Source organism: Stylophora pistillata, chromosome 10 (assembly GCF_964205215.1).
Source record: "Stylophora pistillata chromosome 10, jaStyPist1.2, whole genome shotgun sequence".
NCBI classification, from domain to species: Eukaryota; Metazoa; Cnidaria; class Anthozoa; order Scleractinia; family Pocilloporidae; genus Stylophora; species Stylophora pistillata.
This window is the reverse complement of record NC_142528.1, coordinates 10,019,544-10,047,047: the sequence shown is the minus strand read 5'-3', so window position 1 is coordinate 10,047,047 and position 27,504 is coordinate 10,019,544. Positions and strand designations below refer to the sequence as shown.

At 38.7% G+C, this 27,504-nt stretch overlaps 2 protein-coding genes, 1 long non-coding RNA gene and 1 pseudogene across 8 annotated transcripts; 1 reads left to right on the top strand and 3 right to left on the bottom strand.

Annotated features, from left to right (window-relative positions):
• Positions 1-5,542: 5,542 nt before the first annotated feature.
• LOC148721760 (uncharacterized) lies at positions 5,543-17,958 on the top strand. Of its 2 annotated transcripts, none has more exons than XR_015992863.1 (4): positions 5,543-7,087; positions 7,516-7,746; positions 8,892-9,042; positions 16,765-17,958. It is a non-coding gene; the product is annotated as an uncharacterized LOC148721760 (long non-coding RNA). The 2 variants fall into 2 exon arrangements; XR_015992862.1 differs by lacking the exon at positions 16,765-17,958 and adding an exon at positions 12,341-12,463.
• LOC111343195 (fibrinogen beta chain-like) lies at positions 11,116-16,030 on the bottom strand. Of its 2 annotated transcripts, XM_088737242.1 has the most exons (6): positions 16,002-16,030; positions 15,554-15,662; positions 14,699-14,828; positions 13,793-13,987; positions 13,130-13,276; positions 11,116-12,683 (listed from the first exon to the last, which is right to left on the bottom strand). In XM_088737242.1, the coding sequence occupies exons 3-6, from the start codon at positions 14,823-14,825 to the stop codon at positions 12,142-12,144; spliced, it is 1,011 nt and encodes a 336-aa protein (XP_088593368.1). In that variant the 5' UTR covers positions 14,826-14,828; positions 15,554-15,662; positions 16,002-16,030; the 3' UTR covers positions 11,116-12,141. The 2 variants fall into 2 exon arrangements, with proteins under 2 accessions (XP_088593368.1, XP_022806085.2); XM_022950350.2 differs by lacking the exons at positions 15,554-15,662; positions 16,002-16,030 and having other exon boundaries at positions 14,699-14,930.
• Positions 16,274-21,394, bottom strand: LOC111343194 (uncharacterized). 3 transcript variants are annotated; one of them, XM_022950349.2, is made up of 6 exons: positions 21,111-21,394; positions 20,524-20,667; positions 19,156-19,379; positions 18,613-18,721; positions 18,001-18,153; positions 16,981-17,525 (listed from the first exon to the last, which is right to left on the bottom strand). In XM_022950349.2, the coding sequence occupies exons 2-6, from the start codon at positions 20,651-20,653 to the stop codon at positions 16,981-16,983; spliced, it is 1,161 nt and encodes a 386-aa protein (XP_022806084.1). In that variant the 5' UTR covers positions 20,654-20,667; positions 21,111-21,394. The 3 variants fall into 3 exon arrangements, with proteins under 3 accessions (XP_088593353.1, XP_022806084.1, XP_088593354.1); XM_088737227.1 differs by having other exon boundaries at positions 16,274-17,525; positions 20,524-21,394; XM_088737228.1 differs by lacking the exons at positions 20,524-20,667; positions 21,111-21,394 and adding an exon at positions 19,927-20,033.
• Positions 21,395-21,853: 459 nt separating this feature from the next.
• On the bottom strand, positions 21,854-27,387 carry LOC111343196 (uncharacterized; annotated as a pseudogene). Its single transcript, XR_015992792.1, has 5 exons — positions 25,273-27,387; positions 24,837-25,085; positions 24,605-24,710; positions 23,940-24,089; positions 21,854-23,861 (listed from the first exon to the last, which is right to left on the bottom strand). The product of XR_015992792.1 is annotated as an uncharacterized LOC111343196 (transcript).
• Positions 27,388-27,504: the final 117 nt, after the last annotated feature.

The following is a 27,504-nucleotide window of genomic DNA, read 5'->3' as shown; positions in this document are numbered from 1 at the left end:
GTACTAGATTTTAGCGGGTCTCAATGGAGTTAACCGATAGCCGTAGAACGGCAAAACAATTAGCCGTTAGGCGTAAAAATTGACAAATTTTAACGGTCAGTCGTAAAAAATGTTAACCGTAAAAAATTTAGCATTAGCCGTATAAAATGGCCAAAATTTTAACCGTTAGCCTTGGAAGCCATCTTCCTTTAGAGGCCCTCATTTGATTGTCACTTCTGTTGTAAAATGCAAGATCAACGACCGTGACTTTCTATTTATTGACCAGCGATAGATTTGACTATTCAAGCTTCAAAACCTAGACCTTGTAGACCCTATCTTCTGAGCCATTTCCTTTAAGTGCCTCCATACTATTAGATAAACCACCGTTATTCCATTGGAAAGACTTGACCCTCCCGGTTCAAATTCCCTTCCCCGCCTTGGTAAGGTTCAAAGGACGACAGTCAAAAGCCCGTGGGTTGCCCCAGAAGTGAAGCTGCGAATTAATTGGTGTACAACGTTGACGTCACTGACACCGATTCAACATTTTTTTGAACGTCAAAATCTAAAAAAGGAATGTCAATTAGTACGCTAAGCAAATATAATTCGATTGAGTTAATAAACACACCTACATCAAAAAAAGACAAACTTGTGATCATTAATGACTTTCTCTACAATGAAAAGAAAATTTTGATGAAAATACCTCGAGCTTGAAGATCATAACAACTTACTATAGGGCAGGACAGTCTTGTGGTAAATCCCAGCGTTCTGATTAGTTCTTGCTTGGTCGGGATTTTGCCATATGGACCGTTTCCACGGAAGCGATCATAAGCAGTGTACTTTTGTTCGCGAAAGCCGGAAAATTAGAAATTAATAAAAATGTTTTCCCGAGTGCCATATATTAAAATACTTAGTACCATCACTTGTTCGAGCTGTATCACGGGGGAACATTGGCTTCGGTCGTTTCTGTACGGACCTCGCTGCGCTCGTTCCGTTCTGCCACGATTTCGGGCCACTAATCCCCAGTACGGCCCTCACACTAAGTTAGTAAGAAGTTTTATTACACGACTCGAGCAGTCAGAGGGCCAATAACTAAAATCAACCAATCAAAATGCTCTATTGCCGGTCCAATATTCTCTAAGTATTGGACCGGGCACTGTCCCGAATAGTCCCGAATGATACCGCACCTGTGTCCCTTTGAACTTCAGTCGTATAATAAATCTCTTATTAACCAAGCTAGCTCGGGACCGTACTGGAAGAATATCGGCCCTCGGTCTTTTTTGTACGGACCTCGCTGCGCTCGGTCCGTACTGTCAAGACCTCGGACCGATATTCTCCTTTGTCGCAACTGCTAATCAAAGAACAGTGATGCCCGGAACAGGCCGGATCTGGTCCGATTGCTGGAGGGTGTGTTGGCTCTCGATCTGAAATTAAATCTCTTATCGCCTCAACATTGGTATTACTGACAGTCTTTAGGTGTTCAGAAATGACTTTACACCACGACATTAGCTGAAGTAACATTTGTTGAAGTATCAAAAACAATCTTTTTCTCGACACAGTTGTTTTAGTTTGCGAACAGTTTGGAGCCTAACCAATGCCTGAAAAGATTGATTTCCATTTTCGTGGGTTTTGTAACTAAAACTCTCAATTTGGGAAGAACTCTCTTAATTCAGCTAAGATTCTTTGTTTGTATTAGTTATTTCAAATTATAGCACACCGTTCATTATACATTTATCCTCAGTTCTAGTTCACCTTGGTATTCTTCTCCTATTTCAATCATTTTGTACTTTGCCTCTGTTTCGTCTTTACTCTGACTTTTGATCCTTTCCCTAATCTTCTTTTTTTTTGTAATTTTTTCCTCTCTTTCCTTTGCTCTGCTATAGCTATTTGTTGATGACTCTTCTAAGTATGTGATATCACTCAATCTCTGCATGAGATTCCTGCTGCGAAGTTAGCAAGTCCCACGGCGATGACTTAATGATAAGAAAAATTATCACACTGACAAGTTTGTTGAAAAACCTTATTCACGGATATTCATGGCCGTAAAATTACAAGACGGGAATAAGATTGAAATAATTTCAGCATTGCGTGACAAATGCTTGAGTGTGTTTCACTTACACCAGTATCAGATTGCTTCCCGTCTTCAACGTCTTCGGCAAACAACATTTGACCTACCGGTATAAATGATTGATTGTCCTCTTTCAATTCCACAATGAAGCTCAATCTTACCCTTGAACTTTCTTAAAACTTAATTGCGTTCGAATATGCCAAAAAAATTAGACGCCCTCCCCTTGCTTAAAAAATGTGATATTGTAAACAATTTCGCCATGGGAAATGGTTGAGAATTTGAAACGAAAGCAGAGATAAAATCCAAGTTGTCGTCGTTAGCTATGCAAGGCTAGCTTATTGTACTGATTTCCTGATCGAACACGGTGTTAACTGCTTAAAGATGTGCTTAGAATTCTGGAGTTAACCACAGGGTACCTAATTAGATTTTATGGTGGCGTAAATGCCGATGTTGCGATTCTTAAAGTTCAGCCTGGTTTTTCCGTGCGGAAATGAATAGCCCCAAACTATTTTTATATTCGCGAAAACAACACGATTTCCACTTATTATGAGCTTAACCTGAACCGATTCTGAATTATATCGCATGAGGAAATGATAATTAAAAATTTGCTACGAAATGCGATATTTGGATTTTGAAATATTCATTTTGGTGATTTTCAAAAGCGTTCCATGAGCTCCAAATTAAATGAAATGGTCCCGTTTTAGACTCAAACCATACCTCTATCTTTCTTATACAAATCTGTAAAATTGTTATAGGCTTGCTTTCTTTTGCGCTTTTCATGAGCAATGTTCATTTGCCTCTGCTCGGGAAAATGATTCCGCCATTTTACGGCTACCGACGCTCGTTTCAGTTTTCGCGAATTTTCTAGGATAAAGAATAAAGAATAAAGAATAAATGATAAATAATAAATAATAGTAATAAATAATTTAGCAATGGACATTCCACTGAGTGGCTCTTCTTGTCCACTGTTTCCAGATCGAATTGGAATTTAGAATGTTGGTTTTTGCGGAGGGAGGAAAACCGGAGGACCCGGAGAAAAACCCTCGGAGCAAGGACGAGAACCAACAACAAACTCAACCCACATGTGACGCCTGGTCCAGGAATCGAACCTGGGCCACAGTGGTGGGAGACGAGTGCTCTCACCACTGCGCCATCCCTGATCCCCTAAAGAAGCAGGTCTGGAAAAAACACCTTGCCACGTTTCTATATTCACCGTAAAGTGTCTCTGACTGAAACCAAAGGATAACCATTTTTCGGTCGATGTGCCACCTCTCACGCGGTCTTGAAAAAAAAGTCGCTCTTAAGTATCTCTACGATAACTAAAGTTCCATAAAAGAAAAAGTTGTGTTGAAGAAGCAAATTACTTTATCATGTTCACACAAAAGTCCCTTTACTTTGATAAACTTTGATTGTGAGGAATTCATAGAGGGCCTTTTACCAGGTACATGTAAGTTGGCATTGAAAGTTATATGATCTCTTGTGCACATTCAAGATGGTTTTTGGAAAATGCCCAAATAAATAAGGCAAAAATAAGCTCTTAAAAAAAAAAATAAAAAACTGGTCAGCTGTTTGAGACAACAAAAACAAATCCCCTTTTTCAATTCTGCTGTTACTCAAACACGGACTCCTCTATGACGCCAAAAATATCGTTTAAACAATCCTCTCAAATTCGTCGCTCTTGGGCTTGCTACTGGCCGCCATATTATTTGTGCCACGTGTAAATGCAATCTTGGTTTTGCATTTTGCTTTCTGTTCCTTGAGAGATAGTGAGTCAAATGAGCAGCCTGATAGTGCGACCTTTAGGGGGTAGTATACTGCCTCCTGACATTCTTGTACCCAGTTTATCTGAATGATAATGTTCAAGAATCTAAGTACAAAAATATAGTTAGTCTGAGCCAACCAGTAAGTGAGCCGGGCCATGTCAAAAGGGAGTTATATAGTTAAACAACCTGTCTTGTAGTCGAGTTTGGAACGACCAGATTCTTAGTAAAACGGTGAGATTATTCGCTTTCGATATACGCGATAGCTGATAGAACTTTGTTCTCATTAACTATAGGGCGGTAGAAATATCGAGCGCATAATCTTATTGTTAAGCAGTTTATCTGGTCTGTTATCTACCAGGTTACTCCTTGCATGGTTACGTGATCGACGTTTACGGAATGGATGATTTGGAGTGCGGATTGCAGTGAAATGACCTATGTTGATTGTACAACTCCTTTCCTGCTGAGAGCTATAACCTAAACTGCACACAGTTTGCCAATTAAATAACGAAATAAGGCAGTCTAAACTACAGGACCTCATGGAAAACCCGGGAGTAACCTACTTTGAGCCAACAGAAGTTGTCTATTTTTTGTGACAATACTCTGTTTCTTAAATACTAAACTCGTTGGGACAGAATAGTATTCAATCGTTCTTTTAGCCATCCATAAGTCAAGTTTTTCCAAAAATGCCACCTTATGAACAGAGTTGGACTTCCACCGAAGCGACCTCTACTTTCCAGCTTGCAAGCAAGATGTGCGTGGGCTCATGCATTGAGCTGAACAGTTCAATTTCTGGACGATTTCTCGGATGAATGGATGCGAGCCTCCTATTTGTGGGGAGGGAATTAATAAGATTCCAAAATCTTGAACAATGCTTGAAGTCTGAATTTCATAAATTTCGATCTGATCAGCGTGATATTTTTTGTTATGTCCTTCACTTTGGAAATTTGTTTATATATCCACTTTCTTGTTTCAATAGAGCGTCGTTATCGTATAACACATCTACATAGGTAGATGTTTCGTTAGTTTTAACTTTAATTGAAGTAATACAATTTAGTCCTCGAACCGCAAAATACGAGGGTTATTTAAGGCTGAATTATTAATTGAGGCAATCATGACCTAATATAATTTCAAAGTTTTACTGACCTTAACCTCATCAACACCAAAATAAAAGTGGAGAAAGAATTTCTCAAAAGAAATCCAAGGCAAATTATGTCGTCCCTCCCACGTATACGTTCTGTTTATCCATATAAAGTAGATATTTCCTATCACTGTAATTTCAGTTACATGAAAGTGGGAAGGTGGTGAATTTGTTTTGATTTTCGATTTACCGAACAGCTGTCTGGGTGCTGAAAAATTGGCATTATTCTTTGCCTCGGAATTTGGCGTTTAACTGTCACGAAGTGATATCAAGGATGATGGCCTGTTAAGTGAGATAAAGTGATGAAGGATGGAACATGTTACTTTTCTTTCGTTCTGCAGGCCAAGCTTAACTCGATAGCATGCACAAAAAGAAACTAAGTATTATTTATTTTGAGAATCAAATTGAATATGACATATGGCATGTCTAGTGCAAGTTATTACTGTGATGCGGGGTTTTTGAAAACATCCTTTGCACAGCCTTAATTGGCAACGATCGCGATGAAAGAAACAGTACTTCATTTTCTTAAAATCGAAACAAAAATTAGCTGAAACTTCTACCGAATAACGTGGAGTCATTAGTTAAGTTGTCATTACTGACTAAAGTAGATTGGTTGCAGACTTCAGAGCTGTGTTGGAAAGGTAAAAAACCTGATTGCCTCTAGGCATTATAATTGGGCATAAGCTTTTCGTAGAAAGTAGAAGACTTTGTTTTTCCAGGCTGGATAAATAACTTTCAAGGAGGAACTTTCTCTGTGGGCAAAGGTTAGCAATTTCAAAACATTAATTGATGTCCGATCAGCTCCAAATGTTTGTGAATACTCAAAAAAAAAAAAAGATCGTTTCTTATTTCAACAAACTGAACGATGTATTGTCAACCCACTTGAATATGTTTTTTACCAACCCTGTGAAATGCCATAGCCTCAATAAATTATTTGATTCCACATCTGATTTAATAACTGAAAAAGGATCGCGGTAAAGTCATAGGGAGCATTAGGAAAAAAACTTAAGCTTTAGGTGGAACTTGAGTATGTTTTATTTCCAGTTCTTACCGATCAATTTCTCGATATTAGCAATTTAATATAAATGGACTTGTGCCGCAGTTAACTCTCGAATTTCTCGACTGAGCAATTATCTAAGGCACTGGGGGCGAAATCATAAAAAGCTCATGTTTCTGCATTGGCAAGTATTTAATTTAACAGGATATCCATTACTAGTTGTAAATACTTTCGAAAAGGTGTCAAAGAACACATAGAAGGAGTTACCTTGGCTCGTTATTGAGAGATTCTAATCAAATAGCTGTGCTTGCTTATGGCTTTTAGATTTAACTTGTTTCAGAACTACAGTTTCCTTCCTATATTTGTCATAATTTCGGCGGCCAGTTTTAATTTAACGCTATTTAAGAACTTCCTACAGCTAATTTCTATTGATAGACTCAAAGAATGTTCTGGAAATTGTTGAGGAACTCTCTTTAGATAGTTTATATTTATGGTGATTGGAAAACAAATAATGAAAGAAAAGAACTGATTTAGAGTGGATTTTTATCTTTCATTCCATGTGAGGATGCCACCCTGTTAATCAGAATTTGAGTCACTCAGTCTAAGGTCGTTAAGGGTTACTGCCGCCATGGTTGCACTGACTCACCCATTTATCTTACCCTCTCGAATCGCACAGCCAGACGTCATTTGACATCGAATTCAGCCATCGATCAAGAATTAGTCATAAATCATTCAATCTATTTGAGTGTGAAAGTATATCTGTTCTTAACAATATCAAGATATTGCCATACAGATAAGAGAAGGGACAAAAACTTCACAGAAAGCTCATATATCTGGACGAGACTCCCAGTTCTCTAGATGAATTCGAACATATATTTCTCAGTTACAAGAGACAGTTACTCATCGTATCTAGGATTGTAAGATTTGAGAGGTGAGATGAGGGTCTTCATATGCATTTGTCCTTGTTCATCGCTTTACTCAAACACTGCTGCCTCATGCTTGGCTTTATCACCTAGGAGATGAGAATACAAATATGCTGGGCTGTGATTACCACAGTCGTACTTAGAACCTACGTGGGAGTTTGGCCTTTAGAGCAGTATTTTACACAGACTCAAAGCAAATCCAGGTTTTTAAAAGTTACAACGGTGAGTTATGTAAGCCTTTAGATTTTGCAATTCAGAGGCGTTTTAAGACTAGTATTTACGACAATTCATATCCTAAGTACCTGTGAGTGTTATAACTAGTTGAAAATTGATCTTCATATTATAATTGCAATTACAGTCTTTCCAGATAAAGAAAATCACGGATTTGACGGCTCATGTCGTATACTGATAGTAAAATAAAAAAGGCTCTCCTGTAAGAGAGAATTCGGTGCTGCTAAGCTCACGAAACGAGTGTTTTAAAGCTCAGTTGGTAGAAGAACCAGAAGTGAGTCAGGTGGTCTTGCGGATCCAATGATCGCGATACGTGTCAATGTCTTTCTTTACAGAAGAAGTTCTATGTAAGGGTTTGCAATTTCACCCGTGCTTTGCTATTTTATTGATCGATATTTCTGTGTTGCTTATTAACGCAGACTTGAGGCTTGTTGGACACGTCCGTTGAAACTTCTATTGCTGACGAGTTCGACTGTGGATTACGTTGTGTAAGAAACAGAAAATGCTGGTCATACAATCACAATGGTAACAAAACTTGTGAACTGAAAGACCGAACATGGCATCTTAGTCCAGTGGCCCTAATACCAGCCAATGGATTCACCTATTATGGAAATTAAAGGGTAGGAATGAAGCTGTACCCGATGGCATCAGTAAGTTTTAACAATTCAGTTCCTCGTGTCATTCTGCAGGTTCTTCCGTTCCTAAGCATGTTACCGTGACTGGATTGCTTTTCAATTATTTCTGGTTTCTCCTTTCTCATCCTCCGTTTCTCGTTGCTCGCATCTTGTGACTTGTAATTATTCTTGCTGCTTCAATTTTTCGTTCTGAAGTTCTCGTCCATGGGTTTCGTTTTTCCCGACTTGCACTGCGATGAGAGTATATTAAGGCTTCGCGTTCTGACTCATTTCCAGTCTCTTGCCGGTTGCAAAATAAGTTTCCCATTTAAATTACTTCCCCGCTCTTTTCGTATCTCGTTTTACCACATTCTTATGTCCTATCACAGTTTCTCAAACTGAAGACTGACAAAATGTTTGTTCCTTCTCCTCACAACCTCCCTTTCCGTCCCAGTGACCAGACACAGTAGGGACCTTTAGCATCGCGTTTACTGCAAACGGCAAACGGCTGCTAGCGGTTTGAGGTTTCCCGTTTGCCGTCGTCACCAAAATTGAATTTAGCATGGAGTTGATGTCTTTTGGCGGAAAAAGCCTATCTTTTAAGAGCCTTTTTATCTTCTTCAAGGTATTTTGAGATAAGGCCATTCATCCTTTCTCTACAAGCTCGCCCTGAGAGCAAGACGGGTTTATTGCCTTCCGAAAAACTAGGGGAAAGTACTCTCTGAATTTCCTAGAAATGGAAGAAGGCATACATTGATACAGAACTCCATAACTGCGCTTCTTTGCATGCACATGTTTAGGAACTTCGAGCCGCCATTTTGTTTTAAAGTTCTTTCGCCACTCGGCTTTCTTCCATTTAGATCATGCAAAATACATTGTTTTTTTAATCACAAAAAAACCACATTTGGATCCATAAATGGTAGAAAATCCTTACTAAAAGTGTCAAACGTAAGTTGGTTTCGTTAAGTGGCCAAAAAAACCTTCCCGTAAGTCACTTACGGCTGGAGGGCCTTCTTTCCGTCGAAACTGGAACAGCAAACCGCAAACGTGACGGCAAAGTGGTGGTCACGTGAGCTCCGCAGGTTCGCCGTTTGCCGTAAACGTGATGCTAAAGTTCCCTAGTAGTCTTTGAGGATAAACGCAACTTTTCCAAAAATTAATTATCATCCATTTCTTTCCAGGGAGACGAGGATTTCACCCATCAAAACCCGGGCGCTCTTGCATGGACATAAGACGCAGTGAGCATCCCTTGCTGAATGGAGAGTACTGGATAGACCCAGAGGGTAACAGAAACCCCATGAAAGTCTACTGTGATATGACAACTGACGGAAGGTAATAGAATATTAGATCTTTCATTTTTTTTGTGTTTTGTTTTCTTATATATATATATATATATATATATATATATATACTGAAATGAATGAAAAACAAAAGTCCTCTTTTTCTTTTTCTTTCTCTTTGCTTTTGCGCTACGCTTTTCACCGCTGTTGCGGCTCATCAGGCAGAGCAAAGTGTGTCTATTGACTTACTACGTCACAGATCTAATTGTAATTACAATGATTATTGTAATTCGAAGCACGCGCGAGCAATTAGCGTAATTTCAAATCATTAAGAACGGGTTTATATTTAGAAATAAAAAATCTTTCTTCGTTCTTTCTCATGACCTCAGAAGGGCCGAGAATCTTGTAAAACGGAAAGTTAGTGAACTGAGGGGTCAATCCCGCAGCGCATTCATCAATATGTTTGCTGACTCCCAGCATACGTATGTGCGGGTCTCTAATTTGTTGTTTGTGGACTGTAACTCTATTTCTCAAGACATCACCCGTTTCTCCTATATATATATGTCCACATCCTGCACATGTTATTACGTAAATCAAATTTGTTGATGTGCAGTTCATCGAATGTTTTATCCGAAATGTTTCATTCGTGGCGAAGAAGGTGAATTCTTTACCCTGTTTTAAATAGAGGCATGTTCCGCAACGTTTTGTTCCACAAATTTTAACATCCGGATCAGTGTCCTTTTGCTTAGAGAAATAGGAGTTTGTTAACATCCGTTTTAGATTTCTGGGTTGTCGCTGACTGTGAATTACTTTAGTCTTACTCAGAATGGATTTTAATGAGGAGTTTTCGTTGAACACTGGAAGTGTTTTCCTGACCAACTGAAATACTTGCGGATTGTTGGGATTGTAAGTTGTTATCAGACAAAGGAGGTTATTTTCGGTACTTTGTTCTCTCACATTTCTTAACTCTTCCGTTGTCTGGGTGAGGGCCTTGTTTACACTGTAATCAATGATTTCAGCTGGATATTGTTTCCTCAGCAGAATTTTTTTGAGGTCGTTTAGGCACCGTTTCCTTCTGTCCTGGCCCTCAATAATCATACATATCCTCCGAGCCAGGTTGTATGGTATGTTATTTTTAATGTGTCTTGGATGGCTGGATGTATATGGGAGGTATTGGAATGAATCCGTCGGTTTATATTAGAAGACAGATTCACTATCCTTAAATTGCAGAAACAGTCCTCACTTGTCATTTTCCTAGACATCTCCGACGTCATGTTTGATTCGGATTGCTGTACCGGCCGTGCCTTAAAAAAGGCCTCCGGTTGTAATTTGACCTACCGGTGTCCCTACCATTATTATTGCTGACACGATTACTATTACGAATCCTGCGGTTGTTTCCAGTGTTGCGGTTAGAGTTCTTTTCCTGTGTTCGACTTCTTTGTTGACGGCTATTTTGAGTTGAGTTTCGCTGTTGGCCCCTCTTTCTTCGTTGGTGCGGGACTCTGTTGCCACTATTTCGACTATTAGCGGTGTCTCTGTTCCTGTCATTTGTATTATTGAAGTATCGGTTGTTCTTTCTGGGGCGGCTTTTGTTTCGCCGTCTGTTTGGCGGTTTTCTCGCATTTCTCCGCGCTTTCTACGTCTCTGAGCTTGGTCTGTTGACGGGGTAGGTGCCGTGTCCTCCGAGGTGGCGATATTTTCTCCGTTGCACTCGAAATTCTCAAACCAGCTTTTCTTTACTTCCCACAGGTTTTGAGATTTTTCCTCTTGCTTTTTACAGTCATTCCTCCAAAGTTCTTGGAGTTGTTGACGAACGTAGCCAGAAGAGATTTTCTATACCTCATTCAGCATTTCTCTGTCCTTTTCTTCGAATTTTGTTTTGTTGCGTTCTGCAACTGCATGTTGAAGTTTGGCTTGTGCCTTCATATTTTCCAATGAAAGTGCCTCTTTGATTTTTTTGTGCTCTTCTGGCTCGTTGGGGAACGTTTTTGATTAGAATTTCTTCGGGATTTGTCCCTAGAAAACCAATCAACATAAATGACACTGGTGTTCTCGTTTTTTAGCATGTTCCAAAAGGTTTGCTTTCTTTGGTTGAAATTATTACGCCATATCTTGTTCATGCTCCTCCGGATTCTAAAGGCCTCATTCTTAATCCAGATTGTATTAGTGTCACTCAGCAGAGTAACATTTAGGAGGTCTATCATTTAGCTATTTAATTCGTCCACCTGTGAAGTGATCCGTCCCAAACTGTTTAAAACTGTATCTCTGGTTGAATTTCTTTCTTGGCGCCAGTTTTCCAGAACCTCCATGAAGAATGTGCGTGTTTCGCGTAAGTTTTCGTTGAGAAGAATTAGTTGCTCGCGGATTTCGTCATCGTTACGGCCTGATTTATTGAATCGCTTTACATCACGTTGAATCCCTTAAGGCAGATCTTACATAGTCATATTATCCTTAGCGAGCTATTTCCATAGTGACATAAGTTCTAACTAGACCGTATTTAGTTTCTTGTATACGAGTATAAAACTGCACATACCCTACATACCTATACCTCAAAATGACCCCTAAGAGTAAGATACGAAGCTATGTAAACGTCATACATCAGGCACGGGAAGAGAGCTTCTGATTGGTGTTTAAAACACGTCCCTTTATTCCAAATAAGGAACGTGTAGTGAATACCAAGTCTTTTTGGAAATCTAGGCATGGGCAACTTTTGACGTTTCTGCGAAAGCCTTTGAGGGAATTTCAAGAAAAGTTTGGCTTTCCTTACGTTTTCTACATAAATTTCGCAGCATCTACTGTTATTCACTGGAAAGAAATATGGACATGTGTGAACAGACACAAGAAACAAATTCCCAGTTCTAAAACAATTTTCAACTGATTGTGGTAGTACCAAAGCCAACGTCATGGAAAACAAACAGTCAGAACCAAGAAAATGCTCAAAAGTAAAACAATCTGAACTCGAAATGAATTCATGAAACTGGCCTAAAGGTGGGGAAAAACAGTAAAATGGTCGAGATTCATTTAATTACTCTCTCCTCCGAGTGATAATTGAGAGTTCACCACGTCTACGATAAATTGTAATGAAAAATCTTGCATTTTAACAGTGCTTCAACACTCGGTCGAAATATTTTCCATTTTTTTCTCTATTTATCTAACGTACGTAGATTTTCCAAAAATCTCCTGCCATCGGGTTGGTGTCGCTTGTCGTGTCATCACAATACCAGTAGCTGTCTTCAAATAACCAGTAATACTTAGACGCAACATATGCACTGTGAGCATACAATCTGTTCTCTCCTCTCGAACCAGAGTGTCCCCACTTTCCCACTTTTATCTGTTTGTCAAATCCCCAGTCCTCACACACAATGGCCAACTTAGAGTTGTCACCTTTCATCCTTTGAAAAGACCCACATGAGTCGGGAAGCACATCTGTCTGGCCGCTGAAGTACTGGACCACAGCTCTACCGGAGGCGTTGGTAGCCGTAGTCACATGAAAGATACGTCCCTTTTGTTTACTGCAGTGGAATCTCATCTGAGTGAAAGAGAAGTGTTTTCTGAGTTCTTTCATGGCACTCGTTGTGATAAACATTTTGTTGTTGGCAAAGTTACTGATTCCGCGGTATGATGACTCAGCGGTCCAAATGGGGAGTGGAGTTGAGCCGTCCGTTACTAAGTTTGCAACAAGAAGCCAGCCTCCTAAAACAAAACGAGAATCAGACTTCTTAACTGACAAGCTAGCTTAGTTGTTTAACCCGATATGGAATGTAAGAAGCCATCCCCCTAAAAATATCCGTGGTTTAATTAAAATACAAAATGGGCACAATGAAAAATGATAACACATCTCAATTCTTCATGCTTTCTCAGAACCAGTTTATAAGCTAAGAAAAGGTCATCTTTGCTTTCAACATGATGTTTATTTGGCCCTGAAAAGGACATTTAACTTTAAACAGATGAAGACGCTCGTTTTTTAGCAACACGCGAAGAATTTTCACACATAGGAAGCATCTTTTATTGCCCAGGGTTGTTACTGGATATTCATTTCATGTGCTTTTATCAAAAGGTCAAGATGACAGGCCGCCATTGTATATTTATAAAAACAAAAACACAAAAAACGAAAAAAGGAAGATCTAATATTTTATTACCTCCGTCAGTTGTCATATCACAGTAGACTTTCATGGGGTTTCTGTTACCCTCTGGGTCTATCCAATACTCTCCATTCAGCAAGGGATGTTCACTTCTTAAGTCCATGCAAGAGCGTCCAGGATTTGATGGGTGAAATCCTCGTCCCTCTGGAAAGAAACGGATTAAAAATAATTTTTGGAAAAGTTGCGTTTATCTTCAAATGCAGTGTCTCGTTACTGGAACGGAAAGAAAAGTTATGAGGAGAAGAAACAAAGATTTTGTCAGCCGTATTTGGAAACTGTGAATCGAGAAAGGAATGAAAAGAAACAAGGTACGAAAAGACAGGAATTAAAATCAGAAACTCATTTCGACCATCAAGTTGCCGCACGAGAGTAACTGACTAGAAACGAGTCAGAACTTGAAGCCTCGCTACACTCTCTTCACAGTGCAAGTCGGAAAAAACGAAAACCCATTCACGACAACTGCAAAACGAGAGATTAAAGCAGCAAAAAAAAAATGATATACGAGTCGCAAGACGAGAGCATCGAGGATGATAAAGAAGAAACCAGAAATTATTAAACAACTATCGAGTGACTTGTTTACAAACAGAATAAGAAGAATTTTACAAACTAAGGAACGAAATGGTGAAAACTTAATGCTATCGGGTATAGCTTCGTTCCTACCCTTTTCATAATAGTTGAATCCATTGGCTGGTTTTAGGGCCACCGGGCTAAGAAGCCATGTTTGGTCGTTCAGTTCACAAGATTTGTCTCCGTTGTGATTGTATGACAAGCATTTCCAGTCTCTTACACATCGTAATCCACAGTCGAACTCGTCAACAATAGAAGTTTCAAAGACATGTCCCACAAGCTTAAAGTCTGGATTAAGGAGCAACACAGAAAATATCGATCAATGAACTGGGCGGCAAAGAACAGATGAAATCGCCCACCCTTACATAGAGCTCCTCCTCTAAAGAAAGAAATTGACATGCATGTATATGTAGCACGATCATTGGACAAAGACCCCCTGATCTCGCTGCTGGATCTTCTACCAACTGAGCTTAATTCGTAAGCAGCACCAACCTTTCCTTTATGACGGAGAGCTTTTGTCTCTCTCGTAATTAGTTTACTATATAATTCCTTTTTGACATAGCTGGCTTAGGGTGGCTTAAACTAACTGTATTAGTGTACTTAGACTCTTGAATATTATTATTATCATTCAGATAACCTGGGTAAAAAGATGTCAGGAGGTACTATGCTACCCACTAAAAGGTCGCATTGCACTGAGCAATAGTATCATGCTCTTCTGTTGCAAGGTGTATTTATCGTTTATCTTATTATCATCTGTAAGGAAAGACCTGTGCCGCCGTAACTCAGTTCGCAATAGCGCCAAGCTAGAATCTGGAAGGCATGAGCCGTCAAATCCTTGATATTGTCTTACTTTTTCTCTGCAAAGACTGCAATTGTAACCTATGAAGCTCAATTTTCAACTACTTATAACACCCACAGGTCTTTAGGATATGACTTATGTCATTAATAATAGTCTTGAAAGAGCACAGAGTTCTTAAATTTAAGGCTTACATATCTTACCGTTGTGGATTTCGAAGACCTGGTTTTGCTCTGATTCTGTGTAAGATGCTGTTCTGAAGGCCAAATTTTCCACGTAGGTCATAAGTAGTACTGAGGTAATCAAAGCCCAGCATATTTGTATTCTCATTTCCTAGGCGATAAAACCAAGCATCAGGCTCCAGTGTTTGACTAAAGTGGTGAACACGGACAAATGGTGGCCTCACTTAAACCTTACGCTCCTAGATACGATGTTTACCTCTTTTTTTTTTTAGCTGCTAAATATATTAGTGAAGATAACTTGGGATCTTATCCAGATGTAGGTGTGTGGCAATATATAACTTGAATAATTTGTGATTATTCTTTTTTCATTGATGGCTGAATTTGAAGTTAATCACGTCTTGCCATGCGATTCCAGAGGGTAAGATAGAAAAACCTTGGACTGAGGGGCTTAAATTCTGATTAACAGGGTGACATCCTCATACGGAATGAAAGCTATTTGGCGAACAAAACCCACACTCTCAGTGTTAGTTCTTTTCTTTCATAATTTGTTTTCCAATTTCATTAATTGTAAACTCTGTAAGAAAAGTTCCTCACCAATATCCGGAACATTCTTTGAGTCTATGAATACGAACCAGCCGGAGGAAGTTTTTAAATAATGCTAAATTAAAACTGGCCGACGTTATAGCAAATATCTGAAGGAAACTTTAGTTCTAGGACAGATTAAATCTAGGGATCATAAGCAGGTACATATATTTGATTAAAATCTCTCAATAACAAGAAATTGTTTACGAGCCAACGGGAAACTCCTTCTTTGTGTTATTTTACACCTTTTCGAAAATATTTACATCTAGAGATGGAAATCCTGTCAATACTTACCAATGCAGAAAGAAGTGCTTTTTATGAGTTCGTCTCCAGTGCCTTAGATAATTGCTCAGTCGAGAAATTCGACAGTTAACCGCAACGCAAGCTCAGTTCTATGAAATTTCTAGTACAGAGAAATTCATCGGTAAGAACTGGAAATAAACCATATACAACTGAAGTTCCACCAAAAGCCTATGTTTTTTTCCTGATGCTTCCTATGATTTTGTCGCAATCTTTTTGCAGTAATTTAATCAGATATGGAATCGAATAATTGATCCAATGGATTTCTTATCGATCCTCTGCTAACACTTTGAGGCAAATGGTGTTTCTCAGGGCTAGTAAAAAAAAATTTGGCTGACAATACATCGTTCAGTTTGTTTGACTAAGAAGCAATTCTCTTTTAGAGTTCTTAAATATTCTGAGCTCATCAGACAATAACAAATGTTTGAAAATGCTTACTTACCTTTTCTCGCACAGAAAGGTACTCTTTGAAAGTTATTTATCCACTCAGGAAAACAAAGCTTTCTGCTTTCCACGAGAAGCTTATGACAACTGCTAATGACGGAAAGGCTTTTTTACCTTTCCAACAAAGCTCTGAAGCCTGTAGCCAATCTATTTATTGATAGCAACTTAATTTATGACCTCACGTTGTTCAGTAGAAGTTTCAGCTAATTTTTGTGTTGATTCTACCAAAAACTAAATACTTAATTCTTTCATCGCCATCATTGCTAATAAGGCTGTGTAAAGGATGTTTGCGAAAACTCTCAATCACAATAATAACTTGCAAGGTATGTCATATGTCAAATTCAATTTGGTTCTCAAAATAATTAATAGTTAATTTCTTTTATTGCATGCAGAACACTGCGAATTTCCAAGCACTCAGACAGCTGTTCGGCAAATCCGTGATCAAAACAAGTTCATCAACTTTCCACTTTCATATAACTTAAATAACAGTGATAGGAAAAGTTCTTCCGCTTTACATGGATACCCGGAACTTGGGAGGAACGAGACATTTTTCCTAAGTTTGCTTTGTTGAGAAATAGTTTCTCCTTTTTTATTTTGGTATTGATGTGGTTAAAGTCAATAGACATTTAAAGTTTATTAGGTTATGATGGCCTAAATTCAGAATTCAACATTGAGTAACCCTCCGATTTAAAAAAAGCCAGTTGAAACTGGCTGACGCGACTGCGACAACGTTTATGAATTCCTCTCTTCACAAACGACAGGCTCAGATCCATTCATCCGAGAAATAGTCCAGAAATTGAACTGTTCAGCTTTGATCCGCAACCGTGCATGCTTCCACGGGCATCTTGCCTGCAAGTTGGCAAGTGGAGGTCGCCTCGATGGAAGTCCACTCTGTTCATAAGGTGGCTCTTTTGGAAAGATACGACTTGAGGATGGCTAAAGGAATGGATAGACGAGAAAATAATTCGGTGTGAATTTTAACGCACATAAATTTTCCAGAAATCACCAGGGGATAAAATGAAACTACTTCCACCGCCATCATCACATAACCATTGGCCAGACACGATCAGCCAATGATATTTATGAGGAATAAAAGCTGCGTGGTTGTACATCATTTTTTCTCCATGGAATTTTTTATGTCCCCATTTTCCAAAGAGTTGTGAATCGTCATTTCCCCATCTGTTACAGTTCAAAGCTAGTTGGGAGGTATCATCATTCATTCTTTCGAACGAGTTGCATGAGGGAGGAAGATTATCTGACTTTCCGCTGAAGTACTGGACGACAGCTTCACCAGAACTGTTAGCGGCTGTGATTACGTGGAATGTGCGTCCCTTTCGTTTGCTGCAGTGGAATCGCAATTGGGTGAACAACAAGTGTGTCCTGAGCTCTTTCATGGCACTCTTTGTGATACCCATTTCATTGTTGGCAAAGTTGCTAATTCCGCGATACGATGACTCAGCGGTCCAATCTTTTGATGGAAATGAGTTATTCATCCTAAAGTTGGCGACGAGAAGCCAGCCTCCTGAAATTAGAAACATTAGAGTTAAGTTTTGCAGTCACCTGTTTTTTATGCGTTTACAACATTCCTTTCACCTTTAAAGCAATAATACCAGAAAAATCGAAATCGGCGATCAGATTATCCAGCCTGTGAAATATTACATAAGCATGTGAAATATCACATAAGCAGTGCCTGAATCTTACACACCGATATGTGCTTTGTGAATTAAGAAATTGCAGTAATTTTCGTCTGGAAGAATTTTCATTCGGAATTATCGCTTAAACAGACTGCGACAGCCTCTTCTTTCTCCACCAAATAGTAGGTACAACATACACTACCAGAAGCAGCGTTAGTAAAGGACGTACGGAGTCCTTAGGGTAGATCCAATTATATTTCTTGAAAACATTTGCTTACTTCAGGAATTGAAGGAAAATAAAATGAGATCTTTATTTGTTGACTATGGTAACCCCCAAAGTCTGTGTAATTTGCAAGCTTGTACCTCGCTCGGTTGTCATGTCACAGAAAACCTTCATGGGGTTCCCGTTGTGCTCAGGGTCAACCCAGTACTCTCCGTCTCCTATAAAATCATCTTCAGAGTCCCGAATGTGTTTGCAGGAGTCGCCAGGCGAAGAAGAGTTGAACCCAAGAATCTCTAAGATCGCACGAATGAACAACAATTACACACATCATTTTATTTATCTTACAGAGCAACAATTTGTAGCTCATCATTTTTTACTTTTCTGCAAGAATTCCTCTTGACTAGTGTAGTTTCCAACTGCTAGAGTACATTGCCAGGTGGAAAAAAAATTCACAATTACAGCCTCTACACTAGATGATTTTCTTTTACATCTGCAGACCCGCTTGGGTCACCCTCTGGAACCTAAAAACACGGTCAAAATTTTATATTTTTATCAATAGAGGAGACGGTAATCTGATTGTATCTAGTACATACTACTACTTAAAGCCTTGATTAACACAAATTAGCCATTCAAAGTTTTTAAAAATTTTGAAGCAACCCGAAATTGGATAGTGAAATTATCATTGGGTATTACTACAACGACCTCTCTCTAAAAGATCACCATGCAGTTATCACTTAAGTAGTTCTTCTTACTTGATTGGCCGGTGTTTCCTTTGTTACCCGGACTAATAACGCTTTTGCCTTGATTCTGACTTGAGTTCCATCTTCCATCGCTTTCACCAACAATGTTGGAGCATGCAATCTGGCAGGAGATGATATGTATTCTTGACAACTTATTACATCTATATCTAGTAAGTAGATCGATCTCTTTCAATTCTTCGATAACACTGAGCCTGGTGGCAAACATACCAGGTTTGTGTTTTCTACTGAAGAACCTGATACCAGTCATCGATTAATAAATAAATAATAGGACTGAAGTTAACGATGGGTCATACTACAAACAGACTCTTTCTATCTTTCTAAAATTTTGGAGCAGTGTACGTGCTTTTGGCTAACGCTCATCCTCGAGATTTATCTCTCGTCTCTAAAAAGTCTCCTCTCGGCCAGATGTTCATCTTTTAAGGACAAAATTTCACCCCCGACCATTTTTCTTCGCTATACCAGCCGTCAGAAGAGGCTTTTACTGAATAATTTGGTTCAACGAGTAAAGTATTTGAGATAAAAAAAAAGGACAACCTGTGTTGTTTCAAAGTAGGTCGCTCCCAGGTTTTCCATGAAGTCTTGTGGTTTAGACTTTTTTGTTTCGTTATTCAATTGGCAAATCTGTGTGCAGTTTAGGTTATGGCCATCAGCAGGATAGATGTTGTATGACTGACATAGGTCATCTCTTAAGCACTGCAATCCGCACTCCATCTCATCCATTTCGTAAACATCGATGACGTGACCAAGTAAGGAGTGACCTACCAGTTAACAGACCAAAGACGCTACTTAACAATAATATTATGAGCTCGAGATTTCTATCGCCATATAGTTAAAGAGAACAAAGCTCGAATCAGCTATTACGCATAGAAATCGAAAGCCAATAATCTAACTGTTTTACGATAAATCTGGCCGCTCCAAACTCAACAGCAAAACGTACAGATTGGTGTTTTTATCGTATTTTGTCTACAGCCTCACACTTTATTTGACACACATTCCATCAAGAAATAGATAACGAAATGCAAAGCCAAGATTGCAGCATTTGTCTTAGAACGCTAGAATTAATATGAATATTAGATTAAATGTGGGTTGAATTATATCGAAAGACAAAAAGCACAATCAAAACTCAAGTACTGTTTCCTTACTCGGAGCTGGTCAGCTCAGACGACCACCACAAACCATATAATATTATCCAAGCTTTAATAATTATTCCATATAAGAGAAATACATTTGTAATTCGAAATCAGAAAATACAAATTAAGTCTTGATCTCGTTGCAAAATTCAAGAAAACTTGATTGGAAACTTACTTCTGTGGCGGGTCGTAAAAACAGGTTTTTCACTTCAGTTTAGCAGATTCGGGTAAGCGAACAGATTATAAAAACCGATTTCTCTCTCTTACTGATTCTTCTGAAAACTGGTTAATAATTATGATAAGCTAACACTTTTAAATCATTGTACGGAATTAATGTCAATCACGAGTTGTGTAATTAAAATATATCTGTCATCGAGGGCAACGCCTATTTACTAAATGAAACAAGTACTGTAGAGTAACTATGGTAATACATATCGTTTGAAAGCATCTTATTGACGCGTTTTTGTAATTCAAATTTTGCATCAGTTTCACAGATTATTTCGTTCTGACGGGGAAATAGTTTTGAGACAGGCATGCTCAGCAACAAAGGATAAAGCGTCTAATAGTGACGATGAGCTAATGATGTCGTATGAGTACCACTCATAGCATTTTGCCGGCTTGTTCTAATTTTTTAAATGTCTTTTTTAGTTGTAACTAGAAGTCACCGTTTTTAACCTGAAGGAGGCTGAATAACCGAGACATCTTTTCTATGATCCATTGTCTAGTAGCAAACGAGTACTGTTTTGTCATTTCCACTTTTGTTTCTTCTTACCTTTATACTTCTCAAAGAAGCTTGAAGTTGATTCTTCGCCAATTGTAAATGGAACGTTTACATTAGAAAACAAACCGTTCAGGAGCAAACACAGCACAGCTGGCGATATATTTCTGATTCGCAGCGCCATGTTTTGGTTCTTGCCTGCGTGAAGGAACAATAGAAAACAACAATTTTGGATTTTCTTCTTTCCTTTTGACGAAATTGTGAAATTCTTTACGTGTGATCTAGCGTTTCTAACTTTCCATGATTCACCCACATTTTTGTTAAACTGATTCTACTAATTTAGTCAGAGTTATGCGAAAGTGAATCAAATGTTTATTTCAAAAGTTTGCTTGTGGACCAGGAGTGTGGACACCACTTTCCCTACTTTCAATTATACTACAAAAAACCGGGCAACAAATAAGATGAAAGCGTTGTGCTCTTTAAAAATGTGTAGAGGAGTTACAAGCTCAGGGCACGAAACCAACACAATTATTTCCATTTACAAACAGAAAACCAAAAGTAAAAAATGAAATTAGTCTCCAATGATTCTGGATCTATTTTTCCACGCTATTCCCGCCAAGATACTATAGAATACTAAATACCTTGTGCTTGAGACTCAATTGCCTAACATGCTCAAAAACACATCGTACCAAGCATCTTTCAAATTTTTCAGAGTACTCAAGAGACTTGACCCACGACGTCTGATTTATCCAATTTGGAGTTGTTGATTTAAAGAGCCGAAACGTTTATATTACCTTTGTAACAGTGTCATGAAGGTGAAAAATTTCTCACAATTTTGACAACTGTCAATTAGCAATGATGAGACTTTAACCAAGAAGCTGCTGAGGCGTGGAAGTCGATCTCCAATTGAGTACGCAAAATGTCTCTCTAATAAAAAAAAAATCTCAGAAAAATAAAGGTTTAATCAAATTTTCATTTCCGAATCGGCAACTCGGACTGTTCTTCACTATCATTAATCTCCTCGTTATTGAATGTCCAAATACCCATCCGCTGTCAAGCAGGCGACTAATAACAGATTTGTCAATCAAGAGTCTCATTGCATTGGTGTGATAATGTTGCTATGGTAACGGTATATGACGTCGTAATAGAGCTTTCGGTGTCATTCCTTCTCATTTCCACGGCATAGCAATGAAACTCTTCAGTCATTTTTGGAAAGGAGAAAACGGGGTGGCAGCCATCTTGTCGGTCTTATTAATCAATGGATAATAGGTCGACCTTGTGCAGTCGATAGGTTTTAAAAAGTTTACTCTAAACTCGCATGCAGCCCGAGGGCTGAATTGTGTGTTTAGATCCAAAAACCAAAATATTTCAACGAAAGCGTATCGCATTGTTCACTGTTTATTGTGGATTATGGAATTAATCAGCTTAAATACAAATATTAAAAGTCCCGGAATCCTTAAACTATCACACATCGAAAGAATGTAATCTAACTGGTTAGATGTTCTGGTTACATACGACGCAAGCTACTATAAAATTGATGTAAACAGTAAGTTCGAATTCCTACTTCGAAATGAAGTGAGCCTCCAGTTATGTCTTGAGGAATGAATTGCGTCCATTGTGCGAATCAAGTATGAAAATCATCGAGGGGTTTTAAAGTGGTGATGTCTTTAAAGCAGGAGAAAGGGGGCTTGAGAAAATCATTTGTAAGAGTACGAGGTTGACATTTTTGGGGTCTGCTTTCTAATATGTCCAGGTTAAGCGTTTTCAATATTGATTCAAAACAAGATTAAAAAAAAAAAATTTAAAAAAGAAAGGACAATAGGGTAGTTAATATCACACTTTTAGCATAATCGTAGACTCTTTTTCACCCAAGTATTTGAGCTCTTTTACTGTGATGATACAAAAAGAGATGGACTGAGGTAATAATTTACATAAACTAGAACGTTTGTTACAATGTACACCAGTAAGCAAATGGGTGCTTGCTTTTCAAAACAAGTATGAAGTTGTGCCCTTTATTAGAAAGGAATTCAAAGGAGAACCTCTCCATATTTACCTCTTTTATCCAAGTTTATACCCAAACCAACGCATATTTGCAATTGAATATTATCTAGTGAATATGGCATGCGATACAAAAGTCTTAGATTTGGAACCATTGCATGACGGGAGGTCTACTGTACCAACGCATGTTTGCAATTGAATATTACCTGGTAAATATGGCATGCAATATAAAAGTCTTAAGATTTGGAATCATTTCATGACAAGAGGTCTACTGGTCATTCTAATTGGTAGGCACCGCTGACTCATAATAACAATTCTGGAGGTTTTCTTGTAGCAAAATTGTCATGGTTACAAGATCTGACTTGATGAAATGAGTTCTAATTCGGTTGTTTTAAGTCATGTTTCGAAAAATAGAAATATTTCGTAGAATCAAGAATGGCAGCTTTCTTGACCACCATCATGCGGATGACTTCACTTTCTGAAGTACGCCTACTATTAATTGGTGCCCAAAATCATGCAGGTCGAGGGCTGAATGGCATTTAAAGAGACTTAAAACTAAAAACTATTTACATATATCGTACATTGCACAAAAGTCCGAGATCTTGTTGGTCGACGGAGGTTCCTATGATGAACGATTTTATGGTTGTTGACCTTTTCTTACCCATGAGTTTTTGACCATTGCAAGATTGATAGACATGTACTTTTCGGCTGTAATCTACAACCGCGCAGGGAATGGCTCATTAGTCATGAGTAATAGATGCGATGTACTGATAGATCTCAGGAGAGACGATTGTTCCTACACGGCGGCCCTTACGGGAACAGGTAAATGCACTCAGAATTTCAACGTACATAAACTTTCCAAAAATCACCAGGTGATATCGCTATTGAATTAATTCCATCGACATCATCACACTGCCATTTACCCAAACCAGCTACCCATTGATGTTCCTGTGAAATGAAAGCTGCGTTATTGTACATTCTACGTTCTCCTTGGTTGCTAAAACGTCCCCACTTTCCGACGTATACGTAGTTTGAGCCGTCATCTCCCCATCTATCACACCGTGAAGCTAATCGGGAGTTATCTCCGTGCATTCTTTCAAACGAGTTGCATGAAGGGGGAAAAACGTCCGTCTGACCGCTGAAGTACTGGACTACAGCTTCACCAGAGCTGTTAGTAGCTGTGGTCACGTGGAACGTGTGTCCCAGTTGTTTGCTGCAGTGGAATCTTAGTTGAGTGAAAGACAAGTGGCTTCGGAGTTTCTTCATGGCACTCAGTTTGATACCCATTTTGTTGTTGGCGAAGTTACTGATACCACGGTATGATGTTTCGACGGTCCATTTCTCAGTCGGAGTAGATTTGAGTGTTACCAAGTTGGCGACAAGAAGCCAGCCTCCTGGAATGAACAACACTTACATTGATCCCTTGCAATGCCTGGGAAGGGAAAGACTACAAAAAGCTTCAGTTTATTTACCTCAGTCAGTTGTCATGTCACAGAAAACTTTAAAAGGGTTTTCATTCTTCTCAGGGTCGATCCAGTACTCCCCGTCTTCCAAGGAATCTCTCGACTTGCGGATGTGTTTGCAAGAGTCACCGGGTGACGAAGGGCTTGATCCAATCTTCTCTAAAGATCATAACAAGTAAACAAAAATGCAACTTAGTTTGATTTCTAATCTTTCTTAAACCAAAGGATGATTTTTTGCTTTTTCTACCATGTCCTATTCTCATGTAATATTTTTTATTGTTCATCTCTCAATTTTGTCTTTTGCAATTCGCGTCAATCTTTCCCATTCTCGACCATCATCGTTTCGTTATGATTTATTCTTGGGGTGTTAGAGCCTTACTGCCTTAATGAAATTACATTTTTGTTGCCCTGTTAAGGGTAATTTTGCAATTTGTAGAAAACTATTATCATTCCCTTCTGTAAGGATTCTTGTAAATCTCTGTTTTGCATCTTGTTATTTGGTAAGTCAGTGAATGCCTCAGCATCTGATATGAACCTCATCGAAAGAAACCTACTCATAATAATGGTGCTAGAATTTGGAAGGTCAAACAAATCGTTAAATTGTCATCAGATATGCTGTACCGAGTTCTTTCCTCTTGTACATTTTAACAGAATTCGACGCATGTCCCACTCACCTGATTGGCTGATGGTTTCATTAGATCTTGGATTGAGGCTGGCGGATTTATTTAGTTGTTGACTCAATCTCCCAATGTTTTTACCGATAAAATTTGAGTTAGTGACCTTTTGAGAAGAAAAATTGAAAACTACATAAACTAAGGCGGGTGCTCATAGACACTATTATCGTTGCTCCAAGCGAGATATATTTTACTCTTCTTCCTACTACCAATAAGCGAGAACACTCTGTACCTCAAAGTAGGTTACACCCTGATTTGCCAAAAAGTGTTTTGGTTTGGACCTTCGTGTTTCGTTGTTTAAGTGACACATTTGTGTGGAACCGAGGCTTTGAGCAGGAAAACAGTTGTATGATCGACATCTGTCATTTCTCAAACACTGCAATCCACAGTCCACATCTTTGCCTTTACAATCACTGATTGCGTGCCCTCGTAAGGAGAAACCTGCAGATTGTAGGACAAATGTAGAACAATTCATTTTGAATCATTTTGAAGATGAATATTTATGATCATGACAGGTGAAAACGGGAATGATGGAGACCATTGTGGATAATTGCGGATATAATGAGAAAAGGGAAATTAAGAGGGTTCGACTCCGCTGGAAATTTTTTAATTTCCTTTTCACCGGAGAAAAGAAGAGTTTTAAGTTACGGTAAGGTTGGTCAGGGTGAGGTCAGAAGTTGCCATATACTACTTAATTCCTGAATTTTGTTTAAAATATTGTTTTTCCTACCTTCATGTCTTTCAAAGACGCCTGAAGCTAATTCTGTGCAAAAAGCGAAAGGCACTTTTAAACTGCAAAACAAACTGATCTGAAGTAAACAGAGCATAGCTGTCAGGATATTTTTCATCGGTCGTGCCATAGTGCCCTCGAAATACCTCAAAAGACCTGTGATGCCTGCTCTGCTGTGTTAAAAGAAAAGAAATAATCGCATCGAATCGATGAAAGATATTATGATGTTGCCAACAGCCAGGTGCTTCTATACTCTGCAGACTCGAAAATGACCCAAAAGTAGATTTTAATCGATGTTGGTCAGAAAAATACAATATATTGTTTATTAAATGGTAGAACGATGCAAAATATTGATGGTGTGGAGATATAAGGAAAATTATGTTTACTTTTTGTGAGTAACTAACTGGTGACTTGGATTCAGCATACAAGCAATGATAAACAAGACGAAAGTCATGGCGTCTATATAAATTACTCGTAACAGCTGAAAAAATAGGTGTTTACCCAAAACTTTAGATTTCCAAACAGTTGCCTATTCTCGCCAAGACGCATTGAGTATAACATCAAGTTACCTGGTGCCGTTTCAACTAAATTATTTAATCCTGACTGAAGCTGTGACAACACTTCTTATCAGTTGAGTCGATTGATTTGTTCATGGCTTACTCAAGAGCACTCGCTCTATCTTGCACTGAGCTATATGAGTTGCCGTTGTGACAGCGTGGTTCAGCAGAGAAAATCTTTAACTCTGAAAACTATTGACAGTTTTAATCAATGTACTATTAAATAGAACAATTAAATGCGACATAATTACTTCGATGAAGTCTATGTCCTACTAAGTAAGAATAACATATGATATACTTCAAAACAAATCAGACACATAAAGCAGATAAAATCCACCAGCTCTGGAAGCACTTCCCCCTGTCATGATTTCCAAACAAACAGCAGTTGTCAGGCAAGCGATTGATTTGACACAAAGGAAATTTACCACAAATTTCATCTTCTTACGGTCTCATTAAGCTCGTACTCCTCTTTGTAATCGTCTCTTCTTTTAAAAATGTACTCTGAAGTACAACAAATTAAGATTGTGAAGGCTCAAGAGAAAAAAGCTGGTGTAAATGAGAGACCCCTTTGAGCCCTCTTAATAATCTTACATAAAGCAATCCACTAAGTAGATAAAATCATCCAAAATGCCATGCAAGCTCAAATTTCACCCCTTCGAGTCGAGTCCAGGGGCAAAAAAATGCTATGGTAACACGATAAGACTTCTTTTCATACTTTCGTTTGTAATTCTCTTCAGTTTCACGGCATTACTCAGTGTCATTTTAGGAAAATAATAATTAGCCTTGTTGAGCTAATACATATAGATGAATAATTTATTTAAACTAAAAAGCAGCCCGAGGCCGGAATTGTGTATTCAAGACCAAACTTAACTAATGAAACAAGGGTATCTAAAAGATAGTAATACTGCGGCACAATCGGTTGATAGTGACATAGTTGATAGTGACATAGTTGATAGTGACATCGGTTGATAGTCATCGGTTGATAGTGACATCGGTTGATAGTGACATCGGTTGATAGTGACATAGTTTACGCAGTGATTCATCCTGGGGCGGATCCAGGGGAGGTTCGGGTGGTCCGGTCGAACCCCCTAAATTTTCCCTCAAAACGCTGGAAATTATGTTTCTAAAGACCTAATTTTCAAAATCTCCCGGGAAAGCATGCCTTCGGAGAATTCTCCGAACCCCCCTTGACTAAATCCTGGATCCGCGCCTGTCATCTACGTGCGCGTTCCAAGAGAGTCAAGTTGAGAAACATATATCTGAAGTCATTTTCTGCGGGAGAGAAACCATACTCTAAAAACAAAGAAAATAGCGCGCCCACAGAAGGAAAATATTGCCTTTTCGGTAATACAATCTCACCTGGCCTTGCCAAACCTCCAGAACATACAGATGGGGGAAATCAGACATCTTAAAACTCACTCTTTTTATTACATCGCAAAGGAAAGCCATTGAGAGATATCCTAATAGGAGCTTGACTTTAAGGGCAGAAGATTTAAAAGCGCTAGCGAATGGCAGGATTCGCACAGGCCCATCAACACCAACGGTCGACTGCCTTTTGCTTTCCGGCTTACTGACGTGTCAACCTTCGCAAGGTAGAGTTATTCATTGATCAT

Bases quoted from the DNA above. Each gene is read 5' to 3' on its own strand.
- LOC111343194 (XM_088737227.1), bottom strand. From the start codon at position 20,653: ATGGCGCTGCGAATCAGAAATATATCGCCAGCTGTGCTGTGTTTGCTC. The intron at 18,154-18,612 runs GTAAGAAGAACT...GTGCGATCTTAG, and splicing joins AGGAAACACCGGCCAATCAA to AGATTCTTGGGTTCAACTCT. The intron at 17,526-18,000 runs GTACAAGCTTGC...TTCTAATTTCAG, and splicing joins TGACATGACAACCGAGCGAG to GAGGCTGGCTTCTCGTCGCC.
- LOC111343195 (XM_088737242.1), bottom strand. From the start codon at position 14,825: ATGAGAATACAAATATGCTGGGCTTTGATTACCTCAGTACTACTTATG. The intron at 13,988-14,698 runs GTAAGATATGTA...TCCTTAATCCAG, and splicing joins GGTCTTCGAAATCCACAACG to ACTTTAAGCTTGTGGGACAT. The intron at 13,277-13,792 runs GTAGGAACGAAG...GTTTCTTTCCAG, and splicing joins ATTCAACTATTATGAAAAGG to AGGGACGAGGATTTCACCCA.